Here is a 27,205-nt window from a genome sequence, read left to right on the forward strand (position 1 = left end):
TAAAATATGGATCCTCAGTCATCTCTTCCATCAGTTTTTATCAAGCGTCTTCTTTCCACATGACGACACTATCTCTTTTCTATTACTATTGAAAGCCCGCTCTAAAAGTTCAGGGGAGCTGATCAATAAACCAAGAATAAATGTATCGGGGCGCAAATAGGTATGTTTCTAGCTTTTTACTTGATTTCCAAACATCCAGCCAAGATTGTATCTTGTCTTTGATTGTTAAGAATACTTTTATGTTTCGCTTGTGGAATTCTGAAAAAAAACGATATTATACTTGTAATGACGTGCATATCGATTAACTTCTCACTGTTCCTTAGCAGGACTTTAACAATCCAATATGGCGTCCACATCGTCCGATGAGCGGTCCTGTAGTTCTCATAGTTTTCAGCTTTTACAAAGCACTTACGTACCTTTATGTATGTCTACTGTGTCTATGCTTAGCCATCCCGCCCCTTGTGTAATTGCCGCCTTTTTACGCCCTTAACAATGCTTAGCGCGGGAATTACGCATGTGGCGCATACCATTGCGTTTAGGGGGATATAAATAATATTGCCTAATAAATTACGTACTGTAAGTCGAAGCCGTCAAAAGTATATTTTACCTCTCATAACTAGAACATTTCTTTGGCTTCCTGGTTGTGTGGCGGTGACGAGAGTTTCTTTGACTGATGCTAATTTTTCCCAATCTAACCTGCGCCCCCTGCTTTGCTGTTGTATTGGGCTTACGCTCTCGCTCTGTGGTCCTGCTGTCAGGCCGGTGCGCGCAGTGTCCTAGGAGCTATGGCGGCAGACCAGGCTGGACAGAAGCGGGCACTGGAGCTGGAGGACGAAGTGCTGTCTCTCGAGGACGTTCTGGAAGAGCACGATGCCATGGAAGAGGAGGCGTGCGCTGTACTGGGTGGCAGCGACCCAGAGCGGTGCTCTTATCCTCAGGTAAGGAAATATTCGAGCCCTCGAGGAACTCCATTCCCTCTTAAGTGCTTGTGATACAGCTAAAAGGTTAGTAAAGTGACGTCTTCTCTTGAAGTGCTGTATTGATGGCCGTGTCCCAATTAGATACTCAGTTGGGTTATATTTATGTACCACGAAAAGTACTGTGCATAGAGATCCCAAAGTTAGATGATTAGTACGCTGGAAGCAGAGAGTCCAAGGGAACCTAGACTTCAAGAGAAAGTAAGATAGTGGTATAGGAGCAGCCACTCCTATATTTCTATAAATATCGTAGGGAACACCTAGACATATTGTACTTCTAAGGGGAGTGTCTGAGCAGCAGCTTGTAGTTAGTTTTTTGTTTGCGGCTTTATATAGAACTCCACCCTGTTAGCGCGTCTGACCTTTAAAGTAAACTTACAAGGGGACAAGAATAGGTTGATGGACATTTTGACTCTCAATTATGATGTTCTTATAACTCTGGTAGATGCAAAACAATAATCAATACGCCCTGTCAATCACCAACAATCAACCTCAATAATCAATGGAGTAAATGTCAGGCACCATGACCTTTCTGTCATGAATAACCACACCATTTAACAAAAGTTAGAAAATTTGTTTTCCTATATTAACAATGCTAAGGTCATGTAGATCAAAATAAAATGAAACAATACTGGTTGTCCAAAGCGCCGGAAGAAAGGTAGTCTAATCAAAGGTTGAACTATAACCTATTCTAGGGTTACAGTGCAAATTAATAAGTCATCTGTGTAAATATACATTCAAATTCAGCAGAGAAATTAATCCGGCATTATTCGCTATTAGCACAATTTCATTAGTGAGGATCCTTAACTAACACCAGATTAGCATCAGATTGTTGGGCATCATACAAAACAATTTAGTAACACAAATTTGGAAAAACATCTAACACTTGCGCTATCAAAACGATGCAGTTGGTACTTAGAAAGGAAAAGCAAATATGCATAATAAACAGTCTCATTCATAATACCTATCCTCAATGTGGATCAGCAAGCAGTCAGTCTTCGTTCTCAGGACATCAATCAATCAACAAGGCAATCAGGATTCAGCATCAAAGTTCAGAAAGCGCAAAGTCTTTAAGCATTAAAGTTAAGCACGTCTCTTGTCAAGACGCATAAGGAAATATTGACCTTTCGGCCAGCAAGAAATTGGGCAAAGAATCTCTCTTCTCTTAGTGCAGCGTCATTTTATTAAAACTACTTCCCAAATCCTCATTGGTCAGTTAATCGCATGTTCACACTTTCTTTCATAAAACTAAAACTCCAAATCTATGAATTCTACCATTACTCCGTTCACGTTGTTGATTAGTTTGTCCTGCAATGTCCTCCTCATCCAGCTTGTCAGGTAACAATATTGTTGCAGCTTCCACTCCAGTCAGTATCTCCATTGTTCTTCTCCTGAGAGAGTCAGTCTCTCACACATTACACACAAAATGTTACATTAGCAAGAACATCATCTTCTAGTAGTCGGTTCTCATGAGAAACGACTTCAGCTATGAACACATTTAAACAATGCAAAATAGAAAATCACAGTTTAACTCTAGGACAGCCATTTATTAAATGTTAAGAAATACAGCTTTGACATGAGGCCTGGCAACTAGGCCAAGACACTTGCTAAGTTAAGGCCCTTCAATTAATAAAGCTAAGGCAGAATACATAACCTTTAATATGACATATTACTACATTAGTCAAACATATATTCAGCATTTCACAATATTAATACCACTAATAAGTACACTTTGTGAACATTGGCGGCCACTCTTCGTAATCACATTTTCAAATGCATGCATTCTTTTTCTATGTTATTATATTTTCTGTATAAATCCCTTAATACATAAACACTTGTTAATAATTTTTATTAATACACCTGCGCTAGCAACCCGAAGGTATTGGAGCGCTTTAAATGAGCACCAGTTATATTACTGTGGAGAAGTGTGGCACAATGGTTAGAGCGGCAGACCCTGATGCAGAGATCTGGCCCGGGATCAGGGTTCAATTCCCGCCTCAGCAGATCTTGAGCTCAATTCCCTTGGACCAGCTAATTCTCGCCTCAGTGCCTAATCTAATTAAGGGTCCCACTCTGTAACTCTGGGCAATAGCTTGCTTAATCTCCACAACAGCCCTCACAGCGCTTGGATGCCTGGCTTCACCCTGGGGCTGTCCAGGAGTGGGCGCCTCACAGGGAAAAGCCAGGAGGGGTTCCACAGCGGTATGCGTACAGCGCCTTGAGACCCTAATGGGTGAGTAGTGCGCTATACAAGTGTGAAGTTTACAGTTTACAGTTTTATTACTGTGGCAGGAACAGTATGCTCGAGGTAAGATGCGCCATTTTTTATTTTTTTGCAGTTCTTAGGTCGAGCCTGGCAGCGTGCATGCGCTGTCTGTTTGCAAGACATGTTTTTTTTTTTTTACTAAAAGGGCCTTGATCCTGCCTGCTGCTCCCTATAGGTTCACTCCAGCGTCACTCTTCTTTGCTGGCTCCTGATTGGTTGGTGCACTCGATACATCACTTCCGTTTGTAGCTGAGGAGCACGTCTGAATTACAGATTAACTCACCTTAATTAGTGCCCATCCACTTTTATCGGGTACTATTTCTTTTACCCCACCCCACCCCCATCCTGTTTCCCCTGCCCTAGGGCTTTATTCACATATCTGCTGTGCTTTTACACAGCATGGCGGCATCTTGTTGTAGATGAGCATTGTTCATTAGTGCTTATGTTTTGTTTTCTATTTAGCGCGCTTTATTATGCAGCTACCTACTGCACAGCAACCGCTTAATTCCTTTACTAATCGGGACCGTGCTTTTTCCAGATGCACATGTCCCACGGTCCACAAATATACACACGTGTGCAGCACGGTCTTATTCTCCATGTCTTGATCTGGCACATGCTCAATATGATCGTCCTTTCAGTTACTTAGCTCACTTTCAACAAGGTCTGCTTTTTAGTCATATTATCCTGAGCTGAGGTCACATGGTGCCTCTCACTTTTGTGCTTCCTTTTGGCCATTAAGTAAAGTTGGCACGGAGACAGTGCTAGCAGTTCACTGATGTGTTGGCACCGAAGCAACGACATAGGTAACAAAAAACACTTAGCTAAAAGTCATTGTCATTTACAATGCCGGTAGCTCTAACTCTTGCAAATGTGAGACCTATTGCATTGCAAATGCTTTTTAATTGTGCGAGCAAAGCCTAGGGCATTAGATTGCTTTACAGTAGAACGAGTTTACACTGCATGTTTCAGTATTTTTATTTGTAAGATTATTAAGTAATTTGCTCTGAATAAAAGGATGTTGAGCTGGAGCTGAAATTGGAACCTGGTTCCTTCCTTATATTCCAAGATCTGCAACTCTTAACACAGAGCAGAGGCCATGGCGAAATGCTGACCTGCACACATTTGCACTATGGGGTCCTAGACAGTGGGGCTGTATGGTGTTAAGATTGCTGTGAGATGCTGTATTGGATAAATTGATCTCAACAGTTATGCTCTGTGGACCGCTTGTTTTTGAGGTTCTGTGTGTTGCGGGTACATGTATTGTTTGGGGTGCCCTGGATGTAGGTACCACTCAGTTGTATTTTAATAGGTACCTGATGCTTTTGATGTGTATGGTCATCGCAAAAGATTCTGTTTTCACCTGGCTTAATTCTTGAGCTTATACCACTGGGAGATGAGCAGGTTGCCAAGGTGAGCAAGTTATTAGATATAGTATAGACAAAACTTGTGGTTATTTCATTCAATAGTGAACTGGGCTAAATTGTTACTGGGATTTGTTTTACCTTCAACATTTTCAAGGTATTTTCTAAGTCCCATGATTTTTTAAAATTCTACAGGGACAAGCTGATCAATTTTACAAGCTCAAGTTACTGTGTGCTGTAAAATTGATGGAAGTGTGTATATGCATATCTTTCTGGGGGTGGGGGCATAGATGTGTAGCGTACGCGGTAAGACAATTCATTGAGTCTTAAGAATGGTACACTTAGACGGGGCAGGCAAATCTTGCCTGCTATCAGTATTCATTAAAAAAGACAAACATTTTGAGTGATCAATTTACTATCCTTTTTTCTTGTAATGTCTAGTTTGTAGGTTTAAAAGCAAAGCCTTTATCAGTATTTATGTTCTTGTTTTTTTCAGCCATTTTCCTCTTTGTGGGTTTTGCTATCACAGTGCATTGTAAATTTTGCTATCATAGCACATTGTAAGCAGATAATTAGATAGCTGTCCTTGCATCAGTTAGCTTTAATGCCCTTATGAAATTAATTCACCAAATTATTTTTTTTAATTATGTAGTGCCTAATGCTGGTATTTGACTAGATTCTATTGCGGTGTATGTTGTCAAATAAGGGCATTTAGATTTATGGAAATAGTGATCCATTATAACACATAGTGAAGTACGGATTTTTCAGTCTGTTTTATTCAAGCCTTTAGTCTTTTGCTCTATAAACGTTTTGTACGTTGCCACTAAACCAGTCACTGATTTTTATTTATAGGGTTATATAAAGCGACAAGCTTTGTATGCCTGCAGTACTTGCACACCTAAGGGAGGAGAGGCGGCTGGAATTTGCTTGGCTTGCAGTTATAAGTGTCACGAAGGACATGACTTGTTTGAGCTGTATACTAAAAGGTAAGCTGTTCTTAATTGGGGTAAATTATCCTTTTTTTAATTGACTAGCCTCTCATTCGTGTTTAAATAGTAACAACTGTACTACCACATAGATATCTGTTGCCCAACTTTTTTATTAACACTATTGTTTGTTTTTTCCCCAAATAGGAACTTCCGCTGTGACTGTGGGAACAGCAAGTTTAAAAATGTGGAGTGCAAGCTATATTCAGTGAGTACCGTGCTTCATTTTGTCCAGTGTCAGCAAGGCTCTTGAGACACCAACACTACAATATATGGTAGAATGCAACCACTCTGCTTCTTAGTGTTTTCTGCCTGCAGTGTTAAACCCCCTTTAGTTACTTTTTTTTTTTTCACAGGTTGAGGCTAGGCAGCGCGCAAGCGCTGTCTCTCAACATATATTCTACATCTGTGGGGTTACACCATGCCCATCTCACGCCCATTGCTTTCATTAGTTCCTTGGCCTGCCTCTCAAAATTCCCTTTATTTCATAGGTAAATGCTTTGGGTTTGTCCTGCCTTGAGGCTGCTTTGTTACCACCTTGGAGACTGACCCTGTTATATGAATTATTGCACAATCGGTCATTTACCTTAATGTAGCGCAGTACTCTTGTCTTTTGCATCACTACTTCGTGCTGCTTGGCTGTATGTTGTTTCTTCCTCTTCCTTGTTTTGGCCATGCCGCTGTTTCTTTGTGGTGTCTGCGCACAAAGGCTGGAGGGGGATTGTTTTTTATTTATTTAATAACTTTTTTTCAGCACACCAGGAGAGCAGATACTACAATATTTACCACACTCGGGGAAACACGGCCCATAATGCTTTGTGGTCATTTCTTTTTCAATTATTTTTTTGCCTTTAGCTTGCAATAGTAATCTCTACCACCATTCAATGCCTTTTTTTTTTGTGATAAAGAGAATTTATTGGTTTTGCATGAAACAATAATGTGCACAAATTAACATGATGCCTACGGGCATTAAACAATGATGGTCGAATCCTAAGTCCCCGCTACACAGTGTTGATAAATATAGTACACACTCTAGAAACCTAAAAGCCTGCCATGCCCTCCCACTTCCCCCATATCTTGTTATGTTTATTTAAGCAACCTCTGGCCTCATATACCAGTTTCTCTCGCTGCACACACCAGTCCACCCCGTCTCCATTTAGTCAGTGTCGGTGCATTCCTGGCCTTCCACTCTGCCATTATATCCCTCTTGGCCACCAGGCATGCCACCCCTAAGAAGGTCCGGTCTGCTCTTCGCAGCCCAATGTCTCCCATAACCCCCAGAAGAAGGGGCAAAGGCAGCCTCTCCACCTCTTCTTGTAAGACCTCAGAGATCTCTTGCACAACCGCTTCCCAATAAGCCGCTATTATTGGGCATGCCCATACCATGTGGAAGAAGTCAGCTGTGGGGCTCCCACAACGGGGGCATTCCGCCGAGGGGCAGAGGCCCGCTCTGTGTAGTTTGTCGGGCGTGAGATATGCGGTATGAAGAAAGTAGGTTTGTATTAATCGGAGGCGAGTGGCCATTGTAAGAGAGCGTGGGGCCATCAGTGCTTCTGTCCAGTCCATTTCCTCCATGGGACCCACCCAGTCTTCCCACCTTTGGCAAAGTCCTCCCTGGGGGCCCGCCGCGACAGTAGTTAGAGTGCAATATATCCGGGAAACCCCTCCTCTACCCAGGTTTCCCATCAGAGCCTTGGCTTCCATGGGGCTATGCTCGGGTATGGTGTCCCCTGCCTGTATGTGGACTAGGAGGGCATGACGCAACTGAAGATACCGGTGGAACTGTGTCTTGTTCAGAGAGTATTGTTTCTGGAAGTCCTGAAAGGACCGCATATGTGACCCTCCCCAGATATCACCTAGAGTAGAGATACCTATGTTTTCCCAGTTCTGAAAGCCCTCCAGACCTGCCACATGTACCAGCTGCCTCCCGTGCCATAGCGGGGTCTGTTGGGTAAGACGTCTCCACCACCCCGTCACTTTCTGAGCCGTCCGCCATCCCTGTAGTACCACTTTGGTCACGTCTGGGACATCTCTGGGGATCGGATTCCCGTATAGGGCGCCGAAGATCCGTGGGTAGCCCATTGTCTGTAGTTCTAGTTGATATGCGGGGTCTGTCCACCCACCTCCCACCCAGTCATTAATTATGAGTGTATGCATCGCTAGGTAGTAGTATTGGATATTGGACATGCCCAAGCCCCCGTCGTATATGTCCCTCTGACATGTTTTAAGCGACAATCGTGCGCGAGTGCCGCCCCATATGAATTGGCGCGCTAAGGAGTCCATCTCCCTGAACCATCTCGTGGGGACGGGAAGTGGAAAGTTCTGCAGAAGGTATAGGAGCCTGGGGAGGATCATCATCTTGTACAGCGCTATTCTGCCAAGTAGATTCAGGGGAAGCGCCTTCCAGCGCAAGAGATCGGACTTGATTTTCTTAGTGCCGTGATATTAAGTTCCAACGCTAACTCAAGAAGAAGTGAAATATGTATTCCTAGGTATTTGAAGCTGTTTCTCCGAACTGGGATGTTTCGTTGCCAGTCTATACAGTCGCGAGAGCGGTGTAGGGGAATTAGCAGAGACTTGGCCGGGTTCAGGATCAGTCCCGAGGCTTCTGCGAAAAGTCTCAGGATCTCTAGGACGCGTGGGCCGCTTTTGGGTGGGTTCGAGAGATACAGGAGAACATCGTCTGCGTATAATGCCACTCGGTCCTCCAAACTGAAGGGCCAGTGCCAGCCCTTGATCAGTGGATCGCTTCTCAGTAGTATCGCCAGGGGTTCTATTACTAGCGCAAAGAGTAGGGGGGATAGCGGGCATCCCTGTCGAGTTCCACGGCCAATGGGGAACGGATCGGAGACTACTCCGTTCACCCGGACTCGGGCAGTCTGGTTAGAGTATAGGAGTTTCACTAGTCCTCGGAATTTAGGTCAGAGTCTGTTCTTATGCAGGACCTGTTCGAGGTAAGACCAATCCACAGTGTCAAAGGCCTTTTCAAAATCAAGTAAAAGTGGTGCCAAGTGCTTGTGTGACAGAGTTTTGTGGTGCGCCAGGGCCAGATGTAACCGCCTGATGCAGTGCCTAGTACTACGGGTAGGCATGAAGCCACATTGGTCAGGGTGTACCAGCATGGGCATTACCTCCTTCATTCTGGAGGCAAGGATCGAGGAGAGTACCTTGATTTCAACATTTAGGAGCGAGATGGGTCGGTACGCTGAGCAGTGTCGTGATGGGGGTTGGGTTTTGGGGATCACCACAATTGTCGCTTGGTCAATCTCAGTGGGGAAGCGGCATTGGTTTTCAGCTTCGTCGTACATGTTAAGTAGGTGGGGACCCAGGATGTCGCTGCATTTACTATATAGTTCTGCTGGGAAACTGTCTGGGCCTGGGGTTTTGCCCGTTGCCAGGCTGGATGTTGCATTGCTGATCTCTGCGAGGCTGATGGCCTCCTCCAGTCTGTTTCTCTCCTCTGGGGACACCCTAGGAAGGGTAATATCGTTTAGTAGTGGGGTCTCTCTCTCAATGGCGGCGCACGGGTGCTTGGCATATAGACGAGTATAGTAGGAGGCGAAACTCTGTGCAATTTCTGCAGATGTTTTGACAAGGGAGCCTGAGTCCTCTAGGATCTCAGGTATAATTCTGTTGGCCATGGGGCGGGTGGCTAGCCAGTGCAGCAGCTTTCCGTTTTTATCCCACCATCCGTATATTCGGGCTGCTGAGGCTCTCCACATGTGTTTGGCCGACTCCAGCATTATATGTTTGATATCCTCTCTCACCCTAGTCAGTTGCCTCATGGTAGAGGCTGATGCCGAGTTTACGTGCTGGCGTTCCAGTCTTAGGGCCTTGGTCTCCATTTCAGAAATCTGGGAATTCTGGTCTCGATCACGGGACCGAAGGATGTGTTTGGCGTGCCCTCTAAGAGTAGCCTTACAAGCGGCCCATATTATTTCCCGGGGATCGAACCGACCCTACGTTTAATTCAAAGTATTGACTAAGGAGATTCCTGAGCTCCTGCGTGTAATCTTTATCCTGTAGGTGCCAAGCATTCAGGCACCACATAGGCCGCCTGGTGGGGTCTACTCCGCCCAGTCGGATACGTATTGGCGCATGGTCCGAGACCCCCTCGAGGGAGAATCTCCGCCCCGCGACGTTTAAGAAGTCCAGGGCGGGCATAAACACAAGGTCTATTCTGGATTGCGTCTGGTGGGCAGCCGACGTGTGCGTGTATTGGCGCTCTCTGGGGTGCCAGGTGCGCCACACCTCGCAGAAGCCGATGCTCTCCGCCCAGTTGCTTAGGGTTGAAACCCTCTTAGTTTTATTGGTGGTGATCTCCCCAGATACGTCCAGAGTTGGGTCAAGGACCGCGTTGAAGTCGCCTCCCAGTAGGGTGGTTCCCTGGGGAAGTCCCGAAGTCACTCGGTGGATCGAAAGTAGGAAGGCGTCCAGACCCGCTGGAGGAGCATAGGCGCAAACAAGGTTTAACGGGTGCCCCTGAAGAGTCCCTGTGACTACTACGAATCTACCCTGTGGGTCGGACTGCGTGGCTGTGATCACCATGGGTAGAGATCGGTGAAGTAGGATGGCCACCCCCCCTAGAGCCTCTGGAGAATCCCGCATGATATACTCTATCATATCCTCCTCGCGCAAGCATAGGACATCTGGACCCAAGGAGGTGGGTCTCCTGCAGGAGTACCACGGAGGGGGAGTATCTACGTAGAGTGTGGAATACTGCTGACCTCTTGATCTTGTCTAATAGGCCATTTACATTCCAGGAAAGGACTTGGGTCATTGAGGGCCAAGCGTGAGATGTGTAGGTGCTATACAAGGTTTAGTGTGCGGGTGCGAACCTAGGGACGACCATTTCAAACAATTCGGTGGAATCTCAAAATTACAAACCGGGCTAACTAACTCGTAGCCCTTTAAACCTAAATCAAACTCCCCCCCCCCCCCCCCCCCTCCCCATACTCCCACCCCGGAAGCATCTGTCGCCCAAATACCCAACCAGAACCAGACAGCCAGTAGAGCTGTCATTGGGGTGGAGTGGTGGACCCCTCCTTTCCTTTGGATCAGCTGCAATTAACGGTCACAAATCGAGCATCCGACACCATACATTAGGAATTCTCCGGTGTCGTCAATGGCAGTCCCACCGGGGCCCGCTCGAGCACACCAAGCGCGGCCAGTCTCCCCCCCCCCCCCCCCCCCCCCCCCCGCGTCCAGCGAAGGGGTCGCACATATCCTGTCAGCCGAGCATCGGAGATTGACTTAGGCGACCGTCTTCCGCCGCCTGGGCTGGTGTCTGAGGCCCCGGGAGAGCGTCCGAGGTATTCTCAGTCTGTGGGTCCGAGTCTTGGGCCGCCTCATTGTCTGCAGGAGTGTTCAGGTCCTTCCGCCTACCTCTCCGGGATCTGGTGCGCCGCCGGCTCCTCCGGGGCCCCTCTGAAGAGGAGGGTTCGATACATGGGGTTTTCCCAGTAGCTCTTGGGGGTCCTTTTCGGGCTCCGATGCCCTCCTCCGTCAGCCAGACCCATGCCTCCTCTGGTGATTCGAAGAAGTATGTTTTTCCAGCCATGAGAACTTTGAGGCGTGCTGGGAAGAGGAGCATGTACGAGAGTTGCATTGCCCTGAGTTTTTGTTTAACAAGCTCATATGACCTGCGGCGGGTTTGGACCTCTCTGGTGTAGTTCGGAAAAATTAGGATTTTGTGTTTTTCCCATTGAAGATCTTCCAACCTTCTAGCTTCTTTAAGGATATTGTCTCCGCCTTTAAAGTTAAGAAATCGTGCGATCATTGGGCGCTTCGGGCCGCCCGGAGGGGGGCGAGGTGCGAGCGCCCTGTGGGCTCGTTCAACTGCGAACAAGGGCGAGAGGGATTGGTCTGGCATCCACGATTTGATCCATTTCTCTAGGAACTCGGAGGCCTTGTCATCCTCTATGCCCTCGGGGAAACCGATGAAGCGTAAGTTGTTGCGTCTTGCCCGGTTTTCAGCATCCTCTGCATGGCGGTGAAACTCGTTGGTTCGGGTCTGCAGCTGGGCCACTTTGGTTTTGAGGTCAGACAAATCGCTTTCATTCTGAGAAACTCGGGATTCCACCTCAGTGGCTCGGTTTACTGCATTTCTAAGGTCTTGTCTGATGAGGCCCATGTCCACGCGTACTTCTCCGATTTTTGGTTTCCACGGCCGTCTGCGATGATTGGATAGCTCGGAGAATGGCGCTCACTCTGTCCGGGGCCGGGCCCCCGCTGGCTGTCTCCCCCCCTCGGCCCGTTGTCGTCGTGAACGGATCGTTTTTTTTTTTTTGCTGGGAGGGGTGGAGGTTATTTGTTCGCCTTGTCCTTTCCCATCGTGGCGCCTGGGGTGAGGGTCAAGTGTGTCGCACTCTCCGTATTATGTTTCCAAGCCCAAGATTTCAGTTTGTTTTCAAGTGTCTTGGACCGGGGAAGGGTTCGCCGCGTTGCTCCGCGCGGGGACGGTGGGATGTCACTGTCTCAAGGGCGTCCTCCAGTCTCTTTTACTCTCCCTTGGACCCTGTGGAGGCATCTCTTGCCGGCGCCGTTGGAGGGCCGGGTCGTTGGTTCCCATCCGGTAGCGCCCCTCCTCGCTCCCCCTGCTTAGTTGGGAGGGACTCGCTATAGATCAGGGCCCTAGTCCCCCCCCCCCCCCCCCCCCCCCCATACCCGGGATCTGGTATTTCAGTGGAAGGTCTTGTCTCGCCACACGTTGGCCTCTGATTTCCAGATCTGTTTCGACAAGGATCAATTATCTATGATTTGAGGCCTTAAATTTCAGACTGTTCTGGTATGTGTTCCTCCACATCTCGGATCCTGGTCTGCTCCTAGCTCTTGTTATGGTCCTTGGCGAACCCCTGCTGGTTGAAGGCCTGAGGGGGAGCAGGAGGTGGGCCACCGCGTGTCCCCTTCGTTGTGACAGAGACAGGAGAGGGGGGTATCACAAATCACCCCCCCCCCCCCTTTCCTCCTCCTCTCCTGGGCCTTTGAGTTGTGCCTTCGTCCTCTCGGGGGCTCCCAGCCGGGTCTTGATCCCCCGCGCGGCCCCAGCCCTTATTTCGTGTCAGAAGGGGGCCGCGGGGGGAAGGGCGTCAGCTGCGGCGGCGGTCCTCTTGTCCTCGTCTGGCCGCTTCACTTCCGTCTCCCGGGCATGGCAGGACAAATGGGGGGTCTCGGCTTCCCGGCCTGCACCTGCGGGGCAGGGCCGCTCACCTGGTGCTTTCTTTCTCGGCCGGGGTTTCAGCGGCCTCCCGGCCACTGGGATCCGCCGTCGGGGCCCGGTCCAGGCTCCCCAGGGGCTCTCACCGCTCCTTCAGTTCGCCGCGTACGCCATCAGCCCGACCTCAGCCCAGCCGGGTGCATCGCTTAGCTGCCGCCATCTTCTTTTCCCTTCCCGGGATCGGCTGGATCTCCACGCGAGCGTGGGATGTAGGATCCTCGTTCGTTTGCAGTATACGACCCCCTATGAGACCCAGGGTCACAGGGGTGCCCGAAACAGCGTCTTTCTGCTCCTTCAGACCGCGTTAACTATGGGCGGATGACGGAGGGGTCCAGAGCACTCTGAGTGCGACCGCCATATTGACGCCCGAAGCCACGCCCCCCTCAATGCCTTTTTAAAGCTCTTGTATGCCTGGAACTTTTGTTTTACAGTTGGGAGTAGTTTGCCTTTTAAGGGCCTTGTTTGTAATAATATTGCAGTAGGCCTGACAATGTGTAAGGTACTACGTACTCTAGAGGCTACATATATGGTTACACTGCATTACTTTCTACCTTTCTGTTTTAATGTTGTAATGGGGTCTGAATATATGGTTACATGCTCATGTTCCTTACAAGTGCTATTTTTATTATGGTATTCTGTAGGGGCTGTTCTGAGCATTACAATCAAGATACTACAATTTTCGTTACCCTTGGAAACTCGCCCCATAATGCTTTGCGGGGCATTCCTTGTACAAAACACTTTAGCCCATAGCTCACCGCATGACTTTCTTCCTGTCTAGGTCATCCCTGGGTCCCCACACTAGGTTGTGGAGGGGGAGACCCCAAAATAATAATACAAAAAAAATGACTATTCATTTTTTGCTGCAGTTAGACGAAGAAGGTAAATGGAAACGCATGAGTTATATGCAGGCCACTGGAATTATGTGGCAAAGAAAGCCAAATTATGCGACTGGGTTGACCAATTTACGTAGCAAGAAAAGTCCAGTTATGCATTTACAACGCCAATAGCTCTAACTCAAGCAAACACAAGATCTTTTGCATTGCAAATGCTTGTTTTTTTTTTTTGGGGCAGTTCGTGTTTAATACTGTGTACCCATTTTCCACAAAAGGTATACAGCTCAAAATAGTGTGTTTTTTTTTTTTTTTCCCTCCTACATTTTGTGGATTCTCCTGGAAGGAACCGAGAAAATGGCCAAAATATAACAACGTTTAAAAAATAAAAAATAAACTTACTGTGCAAGAAACCATTTTTTCCTTTTCTCCTAAGAATAGCATAATGAAAAGGTTTGCTGTACTAAAATCACCAGCTTTTAGAACAATCTGAGTGGTAAGAGAACCATATCCCCACCCCCACAGTTGCTGCATTTTTGTAACCAGCACTGTTTTTTTTTTTTTTTTTTTTAAAGTTTCAACCTAGTTTCTCTTTGTGTTGGAAATGGGTGTAAAGTCCCCGGAGTGAACCCAGAAAGTTATACATTTCTTCCAAAAAAGAGGTCAGTTGTGTAGATTGCTAATGGTTTCCAAAACAAATAGTTTAAATTAAAAAAAATATATATATAATAAAATGACCAGGTGGAGGGGGACAAAATAGCAATTGATGGCGTCTTTAAAAGAAAAAAAAAAAATCCGTAATTTTATTGCCCTGCTGGCTAATATACAAAATAATACATCATTATGACTGTAAGACTATACTGGCTGCTGGGGATATAAGGCGCCAACAATCTGCCACCATTAAATAGCTCATCGCATTCATACGCCCACAGGACAAACACCAATTGCACTGTCACTCAACTAGCCCACTTGCATACAAACATATCTCCAGCAAACCATACTCGTGTTAAGCCAGCCATCTGCCGCACCTTTGGCCAGCGTTCTTTCTGCCAACCAAAGTTTCAGGATCGTACCGTGACCAGAGTTTCACTTCTACCTTGGTCATCTGCCTTCTGTGTACAAAAGATCCCTATGAAACCAAACCTAGGCTAAGCTTTGACTACCTGTTCAAGTCTGTCTCAACCAGTTTTCTTATTCCCTGAGGGCAGGAGCTGCACCTTCATTAATGCCTCTTTATACAGCCTGCTTAAGCTCAAAGATTTGTCTTTCGTGAGCCGTTAGTGTACTCACGCTAAATCCAACTCTTTCCAGTGTGTGGGAATATGTTGGGGGTGTTAGACACCCCCCCGCCCCCCCCTCCCCCCCCTTGCTTGCAGAAGTGGAGCCCCAAGATATACTATCAAGTGCGCGTGGCACTGTTCTTAGCTGCTGCTCGTGTGAATCTGTGCGCTGGGCTGACGCAAATTTGATTTCTTGCCTTTTCAAGTACCCACACCGGTGAAGCCTCTGGCGTGAGCACCGGATGTTCCCTTGCAACCCCACGTGAATAATCGATTGATGTCCTCTGCACTGCTGAGGTAGCACAGAGGATATTGTCACGCCGTCCAGCGCGTTGTAGAGTTTAAGGTATTCGCTTGCACTTCTTCTTTGAAGAATATTTAAACCCAAGCTTGCACCGGCCAGTTCGCCGCCCCCCCCCCCACACTCTTCAGTTATAGATCACACAGACATACCTGTTAAATTGTGCAATTTGCTTGCTAGATTAAGTGGTTGGAAGACCGGGTTGGAACATTAGTAAGGGAAATCACTTTCCACCCAAAATTCTCACTCAGGCGTTAACTCCTGTCCTGCAGGTCTTTTTTTTGTTGATTTCGAGTCAGAAGAAATTTGACTTACAAGTGTTGGCATCAAACCATTATCTCCCAAAGTACAGCCTCACACTGGCATGTAGAAGTTGCAGCTTTAAGAATGGAGTTTTTCCTGTGACAGTAGATTTTTAATTTACTGTAAAATCATGTTTTTGCTATTGCTGGGCATGCTATCTGTATATATCTTTAATAGCACCCTACTGGCGGCCTTTCGCTCGGGATGCATATTTGAATTATAATTGATAATATAAAGCAGTTTAGCGACTTAAGTCAATATACTTTTTAGGTTAAAATAGTTGGATAGCCTTTGGTACAATGAGTTGGTACCATCTGGTCCTGAGTTAACACAGCCAGCAGTGGTTGACCATTTATGTTTGGAATACGCTTAAGTGTGCCATAACAATAGATTTTAGAAAAGTGTGCCAGGTTCCATAACTGATAAAAGTAGAGATTAGCCTCTCCACGTAATTGCTACATTAACTAGCTTATTTAAAGATATCAAATTATGATTGCTGAAAGAGGGCCTCCAGTTCTTAGATGGTGGAGGTTAATTTAAAGAAGGGGCGAACCCATTTTAAGTATATCCTTTCAATGATTTTTCCATCTATGGCGAACGCAGACTTGAAATTTCGCAATTTGTGTACATTGTATAGTTGATCACATTTAACAGTCCCCTTCTCCAGTGTGTGAAGAATGTATGGTAGCTTAGAAATATAAACCTCAATTGCTGTTACAAACAGACATTTTGTGTTTCAGGACAAAGACAGAGTAAATATACTCAATAAATATGATGACAACTTCTTTGGTCTGTATTGTACTTGCAAGAGACCGTATCCAGATCCAGAAGATGAGGTAAGATTCTCACACAGCCCAAGCTAGATTGATTTGTCTGGGTGTTTAGCTCAACATAGAGGATACTGAACAGATCTTTCACCTGTTACAGTAATAAAAAGTTCAAACCATATCCGTGTATGCAACATATCCACTCTTTGCTTCCTTGAATTTTTGGAGCGGGATTAGATGCAAGTGTGAATGCTCTGGCCAAATCAGTGACTTTTTTTTTTTTTTTTTGGTCTGGGGATGTAAGGTTCTACCACACTGCAGCTTTAAAAGTTGTATATTCAGCAACCTTCGGTAGTTTAACGCTTTAGTGTGTGTCCCTCGTTCCATGAATCACAAGAGTAGAGATGCACATAAAACTAGGAGTTCTGATTGTTAGTCAAGCTTTTATCCATTGATATTTGGGGAATTTCATAGCAAGACCTGTTTTGTTTTTGGTAAAGCTTCTCACACACTCAGTTCAACTGTTTACAAATATTTCTGCATTAGAATGCACACTACTCAATGCAGACAGCCTACAGACTCTGGTTAAATGATATTTGATTCTTTGTACTTGCAGACTCCAGATGAGATGATCCAGTGTGTGGTTTGTGAAGACTGGTTCCATGAAAGGGTAAATATAATAGTGTCCGCCTTTTGATACGTTTGGTTTTATTGGTGTGGCATATACAACTAAAGGCTGGGTTTGGCACTTTGAAGCAGCCAACTGTTGTAAAAACAATATGAATAGTACAGATATTCTGACGGGTTGAAAGCACACCATGGCCCAACAGGATTTAAGTTTCCTTAATGACTTTGTTGTAAATATTTAAAACCAACCTAAACCGAGGCAGGTTGTAAAATCTCTTCTCGACTGGTCACCAGTCACTGGTACAAGCTTGCCACTACATTTGTCTTATTTTAATAGACTGAAGCCATGCCTTTTGCTAGTCACTGTTTTGTGTGTGTGTGGGATTTTGAAGGGAAAGACTTCAGTGTTGTCACCAGGAATGTTCAACAGTTAAAACACTGGCAAATAATCCGATACACTGCCATGAGATAGAGTGATTTGAACCTTTAGCCTACTGAGTGACAGTGCAAGAGCTTTACCGTTAGGCCAGAAAGTGACCGTGTTCTGCTGTCTGTCAAAACTTTACTATTACGTTCAAACCAAACATCTTGCTAATTTGACGCTGTGAAATCATTGCATACAGTGACCATTAAAAGAGCAATCTCTCTCTCCAAAGAGAGAGTGATTGAGTGACAGGACCGCAGGGGGAGCCTCAAGGCCCACCGCTGTCCTAGCCTGCTCCTGGCATCCTGCTGGAGCTGGCATTGCTCCCACAAGCAGGGAGCTGCTTCTTGCGGGAGCAATGGTTTAATTTGTTTCCTTGCGCACATAACTGTTTTTTATTTTGCATGGGATGTATTTTCTTGTGGCTTTTTATTTTCAAATACTCATGCTTCCAAATCAGTCTTTCTAATATAGCAAAACAGGAGTTCCCCCAAAAAAGTCAACACGTTTCACACTCACTGCACTTCTTCAGGCAGGGCTTAGATGTAGTTTGTCTCCCTTGATATGTTTTCTTTTAAGTAGACCTAATTTATTCTTTTCCCATGGAGATTCTTTGCCATGTTATCGTATCCGCTGTACTGAAGTTGCTTTCAAATATTCCATAATATGATGCTGGAGTTCTGTGTGGATTCTTAATGCAATCTGTATTCCTCAAAATTCTCTGAACTCCGCCTTCCTTTTCCTTATAAACATCAGTTCGGTCTCATAGAAGTATTAAAGTCGGATATATTGTCGTCTGCAGTTAGCCCACTTTTTTTTTTTCTTTTTTTTCTTTTGTAAGAACCCAATGATAGGGGAATCTCCCCAGTAGCAGAGTCCCCAGGTGAACTAAGCAAGAACAAAACGAGGAGTGCTGCAGTCTGCTACTGAGGAGATTCCCATATCCTGGGGTTCTTATGAAAAACAAGTAGCTGGACTAACTGCAGAGGACAGTATATCTGATGGCTGTTTTGGATACGCTGCTTTGGAAGCATGAATATTTGAGAAGGAAAATCCATCCGACAAGACGTCACTGCTTTATATTTCTTCTCAGTATCTGCTGGTTCTATGGTCCTAACCAGCAATGAAGAGCACTGCTAGCAATCCTAACTATCAAAACTGCCTTAGTCATATTTTGTTCACGGTCATATTTGGTGTTTAAGAAGTTGTCATTGTCTAAATGTAATGTTCCCCCCGAGGCCAAAGCATTACATCTCCCTTTAGATAGGAATGATCACATTACCCTGTCAGGGGTCTTATCTCAATTTAGTAAGATCACTATTCCTTTTTATTAGCAACCTTCTTCACAAGGTGAGGCAGGTATCTAATATGACCAAAGTTCTGCTTGCCTTTAAAAAGCCCAATTTAGTCTGAATTGACTAACTAGCAGCAGGGAGTTAAATCTGTTGGTGAAAACATTCATGTAAGTTTTACTGTGTACATTAGAGAGGGTGATGCTTCTTTAACAATCACCTACTGTTTCAACGTTTCCCTGCTTGTAAATCACCATTTAGTTTATCGCCATCATTGAGGACATTGCTGCGCCTGTGTTCCAGAAGGAACCATACTGATCTGTAATCCTGTGGACCAGTTATGATTGGAATGTCCTGTAGAATTTGCTGCAAAATCAGTCCGAATCCAGAGCAGAGTTGTTCTTCACGTTCTTAGTAGCTCATCGGGGTTCCATTGTGACTGGTGTTTCCAGAGTCTTTGTGGGACAGCGCTGTCATGAGAATATTAAGTTTGTCAGGAAAAGCGTACTGTGCAACTGCAAACCTATAGCCCCTCAAACATCTGAATAGAGAAGCTCAGAGTTCCCCAAGATTCTATCTTGTAGTGGTCTTCATATAACCAATATGCCGCTGGACTCTCACCCTCTCAAAGTGCTGTTTTACTACATAACCTCAGTCGGAACTTACCCCTAGCAAATTGGGGGTGTAAAATGCAACAATATTATAGCGGTCTCCCTATTCGTTCCATTTACTAATTAGTATCTATCCTCTTAAGCTGCTCGTTGGATGCATCAAATAAAAAAGTATTGTGGAACAGGAATACTGATTTTGTTTCTGGAGAGGAATTATCCATCAACCAATTTAGATGTAAACTTACTTACGCATTACCTCATCAGCTGCAATTTTTGTAATGCTTTCACTTTGCTTGTACTCTGGACCTGTGTGAAGCATTAAGCCCCTTCACATTCAGCATTAAGATGTGTCAATGTGTAGAGCTCTACTTTTGTACCTTATGGGCCCTCTCTGTGCACCTTTACATCCTTTCAGTTTCACAGTCTAGATAAACATGACTAAGTACACCATGACATCAGGTCTACTGCCTCCTTCATAATAATCACCCTGATATAGGCTGTTCTGGGGTGATTTTACAAATGTTCATGTCATTTGCAATGTCTACAGGCTTCATCTGTCATGAAAAGGTCTGTGTTGTGACCAGGCCTTGGATTCTTTCTTTGTTTTTAGTGGCTATACCTCTAAAATGCAGAAATGTCGTATTCGAAACGTGTCCCCTTGGGTTCAGACTTGTTACTTTTGCCATGTCATAGCAGACCTTGAGAATCTCCGTTGTTGGGGGTGCGTCGTCCTTTGTCATTGTTAAATTAACAGGCCTTTCACTCAGCAACATCTAATCCAGAAAGTTTGAGACGCCTGGGAACAATTTCTGCTCCCAGTGAAAACTGCAGGAGAAGTATCTAGATACTTCTAACCTTTTCAACCCTGTAATGGTGCCTTCAGTCCCCAACATATTGCTTGGTCTGGCTCTTTGGTCATTAGGCCTATAGGCTCCTAGCTGATGTGACATCTTTCAAGGTTCCCTCTGCCCCCCCCCCCCCCCCACCCCCCCCCCTTTTTTTTTTTTTTTTTTTTTTTTTTTTTTTTTTTTTTTTTTTGCAGTAATGGGGTTTCTGGTTGGCTAGGGCATGCACCCAAGTCAGGCAGAACCCACCCACTCAAGTCAGGGCAAGTGGGTTACACGTCCAAGATAACCCCTGCTACCCCTTGGTAGCTTAGCACGAGCAGTCAGACCTAACACGGCAATGTGTAAAGCATTTGCACTCACCACACGTGACGCAATATATACATCACAAAGTACACACAACACTGAGCTATGTAAAAATAAACTGTACTGCACAAAACATATTTAGACCAAACATTACATGCCAGAGTTGTCAGAACGTTACACCAGTTACTAATACTCTGCAAGACTAAGTAGTAGTCACAATACAACACGTAAGTACTCAGAATTCTGCAACATAAGGTTGGCTGTTTATATCAGGGTTAGGGGGGTGGCACACACCCTCTCCGTTTCTATCGGGCCCCTCCTGGGACCCGTGCGCAGTTGGGTTCCCCTTCACGGGCCACTATGGGCCTCTCGATAAAGAGGGTTGAAGAATCAAGACCCTGCAAAGGGGAGGGGGGGGTGGAGATGAGACATAGCGATGCGCAAACCCACAATCTCAGGTGCTGGAAGGGAGGCGGGAGCCTCCGTTGAGGACTCCCTTCCTGCCTCTAGTTCCTCTGAAGATGTGGTGGGGGGGGGGGGGGTTGTGCTGCTGCTGGCTCCCTAATGCAGGGAGACGGGTGAGAAGGCGCAAGGTGAACTCTCCTGAGCCCAGTGGCTCCCTCTCTCCGCACCTGATCCTGGTGCGCAAACTCCTCCTGGGCCGCGCTTAGGAGCGCTGGGGCAACTTCATTGTGCCCGGGGTTGCGGCAGTGAATCTCCTTCACCGTGACTTTGCGGAAAAGTGTGGGGGGGCCACAGAAGAGTGCTTTCCAGGTGCTGTATGTGCAGAAGAGAACCATGCCTCGTGCTTTGTATTGCAGGGGTCAGGGGACACGGCACCCTGCCCGTGGAGACAGAAGGGGGAGGGGGCGGGGGAGAATCACAGGGTTAGCAGGCCCCAACAACAGGCCAGCTCAAGGGATGAAGATGGTGGCAGTTCCTCCTAGTGACCTAGGAGGTCACAGGTCAGCACAGCAGCAACAGTCCAAGGTGGGGTCCTGGTGAGTCCATTCAATAGTGTTCTGTGTCCTGAAGATGTCCTAAGAATGTCTAAATTGTGGGGGGAAATCCCCTCTACTTATACTCAGTTTACAGTGTGTTTCACAGGTGAGAGGAGGTTCCAACCAGTTACAACTGGTTCCCTGAATGCCCCCTCTCTCCTCCAGCACAGGCACCAAATGTTAGGGGTAAACGACCCTATTGTGTGAGGCCATGGCACAGCCTTTACAAATGCAAGTGTGCCCCAGCCTCTCTCTTCTCTCAGCCCAGGAAGACTATGCAGATGCACCTCTGTGACACTTCCACCCTCCTTGTGTACAGGCTGTCTGAAAAGTATGCATAAAGCCCAGCTGTCACTCTGCCCAGATGTGGATTGGAGTCCAGCTGCAAAACACCAGAGTCATACGCACAGAGAAATGCTCACTTTCTAGAAGTGACATTTCTGTAATGGTAAAATATCCACCTACATCAGCAAGCAGCATTTCTCACTACCGTTACAACCATACCAAACGTGCCTACGCTACCCCTCGTAAATCAGACAATACCCCCCTACACATAAGGAAAGGCATTTCCAATGCAATCCTACTAGAAGGCAACACTCACAGCAGTGAGAAACCATATAGGCTGTTTGCCACTACCAGGACAGGCTAGCTAGAGCCTACCTTAGGGGTGACTTACATGTAATAAAAGGGGAGTTCTGGGCCTGGCAAGTAAATTTAGATGCCAGGTTCCTGTAGCAGAAAACTCTGCACACAGGCCCTGTGCTAGCAGGCCTGAAAACCGATTTGGAAGGTACTTCAGTGGGTGGCGCAAGCAGCGCTGCAGGCCCACTAGTAGCATTTAATGTACAGGCCCTGGGTATAGAGATACCACTTTACATGGGACTTACAGGTACATTATTTTTTTATTTTTATTTTTTTCTTGGTCCAAACCACTTTCTTCAGGCCTTTACAATTACTTCAGTGCTGATGTTACACTGGATTGGTAGTCCTGTGTCAACAGTTTCTGTGCTCTGCTCAACTTCAACTGCTCTTACAGAAATGTGGGGCTTGGTAGCTGATGCAGCATTACTATCCCCCTAACCTTCTTAAAAGGAGAGTGCTTCAGTATTCACAGGAGGAAATGTACACGGCTTACAAATATGATACTAACTGGTTTGTCTTTTTGACTATCCTCCTTTTCTTTTACCCATCACACCAGTTAATTTGAGCCTTACCTCATTTGTGGAGGTGATTAAACTGCTACTGGTTGTTTTTCAGTTCTCTTGAATCTGAAACTAACATCTTTTCTGTTAGTTGTCACCGTTACGATATTTTGATTCTTAACACGTCAAAATTCTAGTGTGTTTATTTAAAAATAAAAAAGGATATTGCTGTCCTGGCAATTATTCATTCGCTTTTATTCTTTCATGAGTTTACAGCTTCGGTTAAGAAAATGGAGATCATTTAATTGAAGATGTCATTTCCCCCTTCTTTACATAAGGTAGCTAATATTCCCCTAGTTGCTTTAATTCCTAGTGGTTTGAAGACAAAAAGGCAACTTGTGGTAGAATAGAGAAGCACTTCTTAAGTGTGGTGCTCAGTTTTTAACCGTTTTATGAAGGTAGCCCAACAAATCTTTTTCATCATATCTTTGTTCTTATTTTAGCGAAGATTAATCGTAGATTTTGGCGTACATGTGATGTGCATTAAGTGACAATATAAATGTTTTGGCAGCACCTAGGTGCATCACCAGAGGAGAATATGGAATTTCAGGAGATGGTCTGCCCGGCCTGCATGAAGCTTTGCCCATTTCTTTGGGCCTACGCTGCTCATCTGTCAGGTAAATAAAATGGTGTTAAGTTATCCAATATTAGTTTTTGAATATGACTTTTTTTTTTTTTTTTTTGGCCCTTTTGTTGGAATGACCTGCAATAATGTGGTTGGGGAGATAATTGTGTGCTTTTCAACGATATATCGAGATACATCTGATGGACGTTTTTCCAAGTTTGGGGTGTGTTGTGTCCCATAGAGAGAGAATGTGGCTTCATTCCCATCCTAAGCCTAAGCTTAAATTAAGACATTTCATATGAATCTTTAAATCATCAGTGTTTTGCATACATTCTAAAAGTAGCCTAGGACCCCTATTAGTTAACTTTGTCACCGAAAGCTATGCGAATGGCAATAACCATGCACTTAGCCCTGGTTGTTTAGCATCAAACATTGGCAGTTATCAGTCTGTTGCTGCTTGCGTATCGGAGGGTAGAGGTCAATATTTAAGACAATCCCAACTGACACACATTATCATTTATTTAAAGCCTCGGACAATCTGCTGCAGCTTCTGTAATCCTATTCTGTACTGACAGCAGCACAATCTGTCAGCTGTTTAGGATGATGTTGCATCACTGAAAGTAGTCCTACTGCCCTGGTCACATACTTTGCTCTTCTGATAATCCTGTTTAATACTCCAGTTAACATCACATGACTTAAAATACCACTGAATATTCTTAGACGTAACCCTGAGCATGGCTGCATTAATGAGAAAATAATAAATGTCTACCCTCTTGTAAACTAAGCTTAAGAAAAAAACGTTGTTCCAGAGTGCTACTTGTCATAATCTTCATTATTTGCTAAACTCGACCACAGAAGTGTGTAGACCACCAACTGAAAAACAAGTGTAATGCAACTGCAGAATTTTTCACAGACCAAAAATAAAGGCTCCATCTGGCTGCAGTTTAATACCACTTAAATACCATTTATATCAGCATACAATTAAAGATCATCTTCCCCATATACAAGTTCCTTGCTGCAACAGCGGCCCTAGGACCTCCATTGAAAATACCCATCAAACTTCAGAGATTTATAATTCTCCTTCTATGCTCGCTCCTCCCCTGTACAGCAGAAGGTAGAGATGGGCATTTCTTTTTAAATGTAAAAAAACACTGGGGGGTGGCTGCTGTCAGAGCAGGGCTAGCTCCTTCACTAACTTAGTTCTTTATGGGTTTTTGTGTTTACTAACTAGGTGAACATTTTAGCCATATGCAAACATAAGTCGCCATAACTCATTGCTTTATAAAAGCATCCTATTAGGGTTAAAGTACCCCCTGCTGTACATTATAAGGATACTGCAAGTCACAGGAGTTCCATAATCACATAGAAGAACAAGACTAAAAGCAGAGTTCCTCTATAAGGTTACAGAACTCGGAGATGACTTGCAGTATCCTTATTAAGTGTTCCGGGGGGGGAGGAGGTACTTTATCCCATATAATACAAGCTCACACCATCATCTTTCCAACAAACCACTTAAAACCTTGGTGTGTAGCTCTTTCGTATGAAAGAGTGAGCATGTTAACAGACCTGATGAATAAAAATAAAACCTCTACTGCAAAAGTAAACATATCAATCACCTGTTATATATTTGGAAGCATATTAGAACCGTTCAATACAAATCAGTTTAAAATTGTAAGAAAAAATAAGCTTTATCTCAGAATGTGTAGAAAGATTCTAGCTTTTTTCTATCTAAGGGGTACAAAAAATAAACCACCTAACTGCTTGTCATTGTAAGCTATTAAAATAGATCAGAAGAAAGAAAAGCAACATTTTGTAACTTTAAACAGCTGCTTCAGTTATGCTCCGTGACCTGGCCTGCCTTTTCGTTCAGTTGCTTGCTGTTGGCAACAGGCATTGTGATGTCGGAACTTGTCTTTAATAAACTTTCTAATAGTCAAGTTCTGACGTTTTTTCCTTAATCTGTGACTTTTGGATAGTTTAATGGCTCAAGTTCCATACAAAGGTTTCATTTGAAGGAGGCAACAGAATGGAGAAACTGCAGTAGTAAAATGCATTGTACAAAAGATATGCTCTGGACTTTTTAAAGTAATCTTGGCTAGTTAAAAACATACTTACAAGAAAGTGTCCGTTATGGGGTCATTTTATAACACACTCTGAACTGTGTTTTTTTTGTTGTTGTTGTTTTTTTTTGTTTTTTGGGTGTTTGGACTTGTACTTGAAGAATTGATAAACAGAAAATGTCACTATTAGAAGTTTGAAAAATCACTTTACTTTTAGACTTAATATATGATCTCCAGTTTGGTTAATTGTATGATATTGATTCAATATTCTAGTTCCAACCGTGACCAAGGTAACTCCTCTGGATGACAGCAGTGAAGACCTGAAGGTTGAAGTGACTGAGGACTGTAAAACAGAAAGCACAATGATTGAGAATGGAGCAGGTTTGACCAGCAATGTTTCCCAGATTGGTCACAAAGGGCACTTGGCAAAAGAAGCTAGCATAAAGGAAGAGATAGAACAGTGTAATGGCCCATCTACATCAAAGGTAAACTAGTAAAACAAATTTACCTTAAATGACTGGTAAAATCTCAAATAAGACAAGCTAAGCATAAGATTACATAAACTCTTGTGCTTATTCTCAAAATTTGAGCGTGCACATCAGCCGGGGATTGTCTGGGGTTGACTTCTGTCTTTGGGCATTGCTAAGCTATGTGGTTGGTAATGGATTTGTAATGGCTTTCTTATTAGTGTGTAATGGCTAAGTTCTCCATTATTGTCATCTTTCAACATAGAATAACATGCTTGAATCATTTCCTGTTGTCTAAGTGGGAGGAAAACTGCAAAGCAGTAAAATAAAGTACATAGTGCCTATAATGGCTAGAAACATTAATTTGATTATTGTATCCACATAGTTTGAGGAATCAAACTCCAGCCAGTCAAGCAACAGCAACCTCTAGGACACCCCCCAGAGGCATAATTCCCTCAGATTTTCTAAATCACAGCGCGTGTGAAGAGATTCTCCCTGAGCTCTGCTCAGTTTATCAACAGTTTTTTCTCCTTTAAAGCTTTGTCATCAGGAAGGGCAACTTTTAACTTGCAACAGCCAAGATCCGAACGTTCATAATGCCAGAATCAACAAGAAAAGGACTCCTAAGAACTTGTGGGGGAAAAAAAGACTTCATTAAGGAGATCCACATAAGGAGTGTATTTGTTTGCATCCTTCTCACAAGGTAAAGGATTGTAAAATCTGCCATACTTTTGTTCCTCTAAGACTTTTATAGATGGATAGGCGAGGCTATTTATTTGGCTCCAAAAATTAAACACTAAAGAGGATGTGTCCTCTGAGGATAGTGAGGGTTCCTCATATAATGAAGTGAGGTCACAAAAAAAGGGAAAGGTCACGTGACCATGGGTTAACTAAGTCACCAAAAAAGACTCAAGTCTTCAAGAAAGGACATCAGAAGAGCGCTCTGAGAAAATGGGGGGGGGGGGGGAAGAGATCTCCTTAACCAGTGTGGTTTGAGCCTACTAATCGATCTGCCAGTTTGGCGTTGCAGTGGAAAAAAACCCTACCTTGGAACCATCAACAGCAAGTGCCAAACCAGCTTTCGAAATAATATTGCTGTAAACCATACCAATGACATCAACAGTGACGCCTGTGACATCGTTGACAACGGTAACAGCTCAATTAATGAGGATTTCATTGATAAAGACACTGTTGAGGCCATTGAAGTGCTCAGTGGTGGAAAACAAGTCTCCCGCGTAGATTTAAAAATAAACAAAAGAATCTTTAGCGGCACCACCAATGAGGGAAAAGATGGTCAGAAATTTTAAGGCCAGAACCCACCTCTCCAAACAAAGTTTTTGAGCAATTCCAGTAGTGAATTGTATTGGGGAAAAAGGGGATCATGATACTGAAAAAAACCCTGCAACAGTTTCTGCTGTTTTACCAAACTAAGACCAAAAATTCAAAGCACCAGAAATCTCACCAGCACGCCTGGCTGGTCATCCAAAACCAGATTCTGGGGTGACTCAAGTTTCTCAA

The 27,205-nt window shown here is 44.7% G+C and overlaps 1 protein-coding gene across 1 annotated transcript in view; it reads left to right on the forward strand.

Moving 5' to 3' along the window:
- Positions 1 to 469: 469 nt before the first annotated feature.
- The window catches only part of UBR7 (ubiquitin protein ligase E3 component n-recognin 7), an 85,199-nt gene continuing 58,463 nt past the window's right edge, over positions 470 to 27,205 (forward strand). Inside the window, exons 1-7 of the mRNA XM_069208220.1 lie at positions 470 to 938; positions 5,457 to 5,590; positions 5,738 to 5,798; positions 16,261 to 16,356; positions 16,904 to 16,957; positions 23,107 to 23,212; positions 25,494 to 25,705. Of these exons, the coding sequence (XP_069064321.1) occupies positions 786 to 938; positions 5,457 to 5,590; positions 5,738 to 5,798; positions 16,261 to 16,356; positions 16,904 to 16,957; positions 23,107 to 23,212; positions 25,494 to 25,705 (816 nt within the window). The 5' untranslated portion in view covers positions 470 to 785. The remainder of the gene's footprint in view (positions 939 to 5,456; positions 5,591 to 5,737; positions 5,799 to 16,260; positions 16,357 to 16,903; positions 16,958 to 23,106; positions 23,213 to 25,493; positions 25,706 to 27,205) is intronic.

The sequence above is a fragment of the Pleurodeles waltl genome, chromosome 9 (genome assembly GCF_031143425.1).
Source record: "Pleurodeles waltl isolate 20211129_DDA chromosome 9, aPleWal1.hap1.20221129, whole genome shotgun sequence".
In the NCBI taxonomy this organism is placed as follows: Eukaryota; Metazoa; Chordata; class Amphibia; order Caudata; family Salamandridae; genus Pleurodeles; species Pleurodeles waltl.